The 6,000-nt window shown below is 43.5% G+C and overlaps 1 protein-coding gene across 6 annotated transcripts in view; it reads left to right on the top strand.

Moving 5' to 3' along the window:
* anks1b (ankyrin repeat and sterile alpha motif domain containing 1B) overlaps nt 1-6,000 on the top strand; it is a 235,720-nt gene that overhangs the window by 78,948 nt on the left and 150,772 nt on the right. For 5 of the 6 annotated variants that reach the window (XM_030045592.1, XM_030045583.1, XM_030045584.1 and 2 more), the window contains exon 6: nt 5,317-5,392. In XM_030045592.1, the coding sequence (XP_029901452.1) occupies nt 5,317-5,392 (76 nt within the window). Of the gene's footprint in view, nt 1-3,423; nt 3,441-5,316; nt 5,393-6,000 lie in introns of those variants that run through there. The other variant, XM_030045587.1, reaches the window with a different exon arrangement.

Here is a 6,000-nt window from a genome sequence, read left to right on the forward strand (position 1 = left end):
TGGATTGCTGCAACTTTATTATCGTACAACGCCGTGTGTTCATTTACATTTAGTCTCAATTTGAGACTCAGAAAAGGCTTTGAGACTCTCAAAGCCTTTTCTGAGTCGTCTGTCTGATGAACAGCTTTGTCCCGACGCCTGAATCTTTCTGGTCAATTTGTTGTGTCTTTGTTTCTCATGGCTGTTTCCTTTCCCTTGTGACTCGTTTTTTTTTTCTTGCCAAACTAAATGATTTGCTTTTGTCACACTTGGTTAAGATGTAGAGCTTAGAAATGAACCCACTACTAATCATATCCTTAAGACTATTTAACTTGGCTCGTTTGTAAATCTTCATTATTAAATACTAAATATCATTATTGTCCTTAGTGACTGCAGACATTGTAGTAATGACTCATTATGTCAATCACACTACAGAATCAAGAGAATAATTATTGGTCTATTCTGAGGATGTAAGCATTTATTGGTGTTGGTATAATCCCAAGTCAGTACTGGATTAGACCTTGCATTGGACCAATACTGGCCTTTCTGTCTCTAATAAGATAATTGATGCATTTTATTTACATAAAGTATCATATCCATTACACAAATTTATCTAATTATTTAATTGAATTAGATCTAATATACTGTAAATATGAGTGATGATGAAAATGATTCTTCACCTGTTAGCAGCATCAGTATGCTAGTGTTGTCAACAGTCAGCGTAAAATTTGCTGATCCTAAACACTGTTATTCTTCTCAGACATTTTGATCCCTTCTTGTCACATAATGTGAGCTTTTGATTTACTAAAGCTACCCCTTACATCTCCCAGGAGCTGTATGCATTTCTCAACAATAAAGAACGTGCTGAAATGTACTTAACATGCTCTTAATGTACTTAACCTGCACTTCAACCTTCAGCAGTGCTTCAGCTCGCTGGATGTGTCGAGTGTAGCTGTGGATCCACATCGTGGTCATGCATGTGTCTGAATACACTTGGATATCAACCTGCTGCAGCTCAATTCAGACATCCTTGACTCCAGTCTGCTTTAATTCTGTGAGGTGAAGGACTGAAAAAACAGGATGAATGATTTTTTTTTATTTATTTATTTATTTTATTTTTGCTCAGCGTGACTCAAAGTCCCAGGAAGAGACTGATTCTGAATCGAGGGACAACAGTGTTCACTTAATAAAGAGCCGTGGAGGCAGACAGCAGTTTATTCTTGAAATGTGGAGCTAAAAAATGTACATGTTAGAAGAAAATAAACATAAAACCTTCAGCCTACGTTTAATATACTCCTGACTGAGCCTGACGGTGTTGAATGACGAGAGTGAATAGCTGTAACCAGTCACAGACTCAGACTGCTTTGACTTTTTTGAGACTGTGTGTTCACTTTCAATGTCACCAGGCTTGATTTTCATTAGAGAAGATAATACGGGGCGTAACAGATGCTTCGCTCTCCGTGACCATGTAGGTACAGTTTACATATAAGAGGCATGTAGAGTGGCCGTCTGCAGTGTGACTCACGGGTCTGTGACTGTGAGAAAACATGTATTTACATTTTCAGAGGCCCCACTTTATCTGTTGAGACTGCTATCAAACTTTCCTCCGGCTCTGTTAGCTTGTACTCCCGCGTTCCCTGAATAAGCAGAGATCTGTCACTGCGGCCTGGAGAATTTGTGTTGTAGCATGTTGTGTGTATTTCATCCCTTGGAAGGCAGAAACGTCTTGACCTGTTGGATACAGGAGTTGTTTTGGTGCTTTGACAGAGTGGAGAAGCATGACTCAGTGGCTTTGCTCCCTTCTTCCCTGCCTTCTGTCCTTGTTGCACGCTGAGTGTGTGTGTGTGTGTGTGTGTGTACACGTGTGTGTGTGTGTGTGTGTGCGTGCTCTGATCTGGTGAGGTGGGCTGTTTCTCTGCAGGGATTTGGCCTCCGGCTCTATGTGTCTTAGCGAAGATGAACACCGCATGCCTTTGATTTGCCTCCTCTTCTTCACTACCCACTGCTGCAAATCTCTTTCTCTCTCTCTCTCTCTCTCTCTCTCTCTCTCTCTCTCTCTCTTTTCTCCCTCTCTCTCTCTCTTTCTCTCTGTTGTGTCTCTCTACCTATTGACAATGAGCTTTGCAAGCCTTTGATTCTTGTCCTTTCCTCTGTAATTTACAATTCTCTCTCTCCTCTCTCTCTGGCTGATAATAATGCACAGGGCAGCATGGTCTTTCCCTCCTTATCACTCTCTCTCCCCTCTCTCTCTCTCTCTCTCTCTCTCTCTCTCTCTCTCTCTCTCTCTCTCTCGTTCTGGCTTATTGAGTTGAACGCTACAGGCGTTTGATGCCTCTTTTCTGTCCCACTAAGCTCCCTCCCTCTCTCTTTTCTCTCTCTAGTGTTATATCTCCAAGGCCACAGTGTCAGAGCTATACTGTTGACATTAGAGTGGATGCAGTGGGTAGCTCACAGATGGCCACCTTGTAAATTGTCAGCAATGGAAAACACATCTGTGTGTGTGTGTGTGTGTGTGTGTGTCCATGTAGTTGTATGTATAGAGATGTGTGCGTGTGTGTGTGAGAGAGAGATTGTGCAGTTTAGTAATTGCAGTCAAGCCATATAGGTCTGTCTGAGTGTGAATGAATAATTTATGAAAACACCAGTCTCTCTCTCTCTCTCTCTCTCTCTCTCTCTTTCCAACTGCATCTCTTTATGTTGCTCTCACTCTTTCCATAATAATGAGGGGAAATCCCTATAGAGGAACCTGCTGCTGGGTGGGCAGGTAGCCAATACAGGGCAAAAGTTTAGTATAAACACATGCGCACGCGCGCGCGCACGCACACACACACACACACACACACACCCTTTGCTTTCAAGTGAACACGTTCCCTTAGCACTAAGCATTTACAGTCACAGCAGTACGTACACTGAACCCCGACCAGCCCCCAAAACTGATAGGAAAGTCATGTTTGAAAAAAAAAAAAAAAAGGAGGTGGGCTGGTTTTTACAATTCCCGGAAAACGAGAGTGAGAATTGCCTTCCTCGTTTCCCTGTGACATCACTATGTAATCGCCATGGGAAACGGGACAGGAAGAGGTATAGAGATGGCCTTGGGGGGCTGGAGTGCAGGTGGGTAGTTTGGGTGGTGGTGGGTGGCGAGGGTGCGTTTCCTGCGCTCCCACCTCCTCCCTCTCTTGCAAGTTGAGTAAAAAGATTAACACCCCCGGCCAGACTGCCACAGTGTGATCCAGCCAGCTGAGCTGCGAACACGGCCGCTCCTCTGATTCCATCGGTGATTTATTACTGAGATATTCTCCTGAGGGAACACGACCGTTGACCTTTGACCTCTGGGAGGGCACATAAGGAGTTGCAAGCGTCGCTGGCGTGTGGTTGTTTTGCTGCCCCTCCGTCTGTGTCTCTCTCTCTCTCTCTCTCTCTCTGGACGTGGTGATGCTGTCATTGCAGAGGAAACAGAAAGGGTACAGTACGTTTAGTATTCCCTGCAGAGGACGACTGTGTTGATCTGATCTGGCGTCGCTTGGCGTTGAGTGTCCCCGCCATGTATCACTAGACCTGGCTCTTATCCAAATGCCTGAATAATTTGTCTTCATTAAGGCTGGGAATTCAGTTTCGTCCAGGTTTTGATGTGTAATGTCTGGAAGCCAACCGTGAAGGATGTGATGTGCTCAGCATGTGTATGTAGCTGTGTGTGTGTGTGTGTGTGTGTGTGTGTGTGTGGATGCGCGTGTGTGTTCATCAGTGCATGGCTGCATGTATGAAAGTTCAAGGCTTTACTGTCCCTGATGGATGATTTTGCTTGCAGCAATAAAAACATTAACCATATATAGAACGACTTATAGAAACATACTGTCCTGCAAAGCCAAAGAGCAGGAATCACTTGGCTGGTCAAAGTGAGCAAAAAGGGATATGCGCATTAAAAATTGCTGGTGCAGAGTTTGCAAGCAGGGTGAGACCAATTTATGGGTTTACAAATACAGTGTACTGATATCTGCCTTTTTTGAATATCGCATACCGTTGTGTTCATGTCTTCCATTTTCAGTTTGAAGGAGGTTATTGCCTAGCTCTTATTGTCTTTTTTAAATGATTTTTTGAAAAAATATTTTTGTTTTATTGTTTATTTTATTGTTTGATTTTTTATGTGCAGTATTCTCTGTGTATTTTGTTTATTCAAATAAGATTTCCTCATAGAAATATCGAACATATTCAGTGTTGGCACAAAATATCCTGCATCAACAGCTTCAGTTAAAGCAAATACTGGAATCAGAAATGAGTCTCAAAACAAACATACCGGTTAAATGTCTCGGTCTCTACAGTCGACTCAGAGTCGGCCTTTCACTACGACAAATTGGCTTGTGTGTTGTGTGAATTGTGTTATTGTCATATTGCAATGCCCAGTAACGATCAAAAAAACGAAACAAACAAACTTTCAGGGCACAGTCCCAAGAGCATCACTGGCAAATATGTAATTTAGTAGCATTTCTGCATAGAATTTAGTTTGCTTTGTAATGTAGCTCATAGTCATGACCTTTGACCTTGAAAACGCAGCAAAAGTTACTGTTGTCTGTGGTTTTATGGCTCCATATTAGACACAATGAAACAATCCCACTGGCAGGCAGCTAAGCAGGTTTAGCACACATGAGATTAAAAAGAATTGTCTGTTTAATTTGATTGGTCCCCCCTACAAACTGCCATCAAACTGCTCTTTGTATTATTTTGTTATGTGGCTCCTGTGTTTTGCTCCGCTAAAAGTGAGGCTGTCAGAGTAATCGGATCTATCATCAGGGCTGATCTGAGAGGGAGCCCGCCCCTCCCGCCACTAGTTTCCATGTGTTGCATCATATCTGTAATATCCCTATCAGTAGCACTGGAGGCTGATGCAGGCCAGCATCCAGCCCGTATGGCGAGGGAAGGAAATTCGGTTGCATTTAAAATTGGGACGTTTCCACACGGGCCCTTGCCGCTTGCGTAATGGCTTGAAATCAGCCTGGCCTCATGCCTTTTTTAGCCTGGGGAATGTGACTTTTTTAATCTCTCTGAATATCTCTCTCTCTAACCTGCCAGAGAGAGAGAGAAGGCCTGTGTCATCAAATCAAAACATGGTTGTGTCTTACTCTTATTTTAATCCCTGTGTTTTATTATGCATCTGTTGGTCCCAATCCACATACCTCTTCTGATGTTTATTTTTGTCTCTTTTCAATTGTTAAAGTGTTGGGACATCATCAACTCTCTCTCTCTCTCTCCCTCTCTCTCTCTCTCTCTCTCTCTCTCTCCCTCTCTCTCCCTCTCTCTCTCTCTCCCTCCCTCTCTCTCTCTCTCTCTCTCTCTCTCTCTCAGACGGAGAATGGCAGTGCCCTCCATGAAGCAGCTCTTTTCGGGAAGATGGATGTAGTTCGCCTTCTGCTTGACTCAGGTGGGTTCATAAATTCACCCTACCAGAACAAACTGTGTGTGTGTGTGTGTGTGTGTGTGTGCTTGTGTGTTTCCCCTTTTTGCTTGCATCCCGCTACGCCACACTTTTGTTTTTCAGATTTTGGGCAGAAATTGCCCCCAGGCAAACCCCAGGCACCTGTCTGCTTCATTCATTTAAACACTGTTTTAACATGTCGGACTTCCAGCGCTGCCATTGTTGTTGCCTTTTTCCCCGCCTGTCCTGTCAGGTAGAGTTACTAAGGATCTTGTTTCATATTGATGATGTCATCAGCTTTGATGGGGTGGGGTGGGGCTAGGGGTTCAGAGGTCACGGGGAAAGTGAGACAAATTGACTCCTAGGGGAGTGGTGTCTTCTGCTGAAATCAAACACTCACGCAGGACTGTGTGTGTGTGTGTGTGTGTGTGTGTGTGTGTGTGTGTGTGTGTGTGTTGGCTGTGAGAGAGTGTGTGTGTACTGTGTGTGTATGTGTGTGTGTGAGAGAGAGACTACCTGTACAGATTTACTTCTAAATTTACTTTTACTGAGCAGTGAAGTCACTTTCAGAATATATTCAGTATTACCTGTTATGATTATGAGTAACACATTAC

The sequence above is a fragment of the Myripristis murdjan genome, chromosome 23 (assembly GCF_902150065.1).
Source record: "Myripristis murdjan chromosome 23, fMyrMur1.1, whole genome shotgun sequence".
NCBI lineage: Eukaryota > Metazoa > Chordata > Actinopteri > Holocentriformes > Holocentridae > Myripristis > Myripristis murdjan.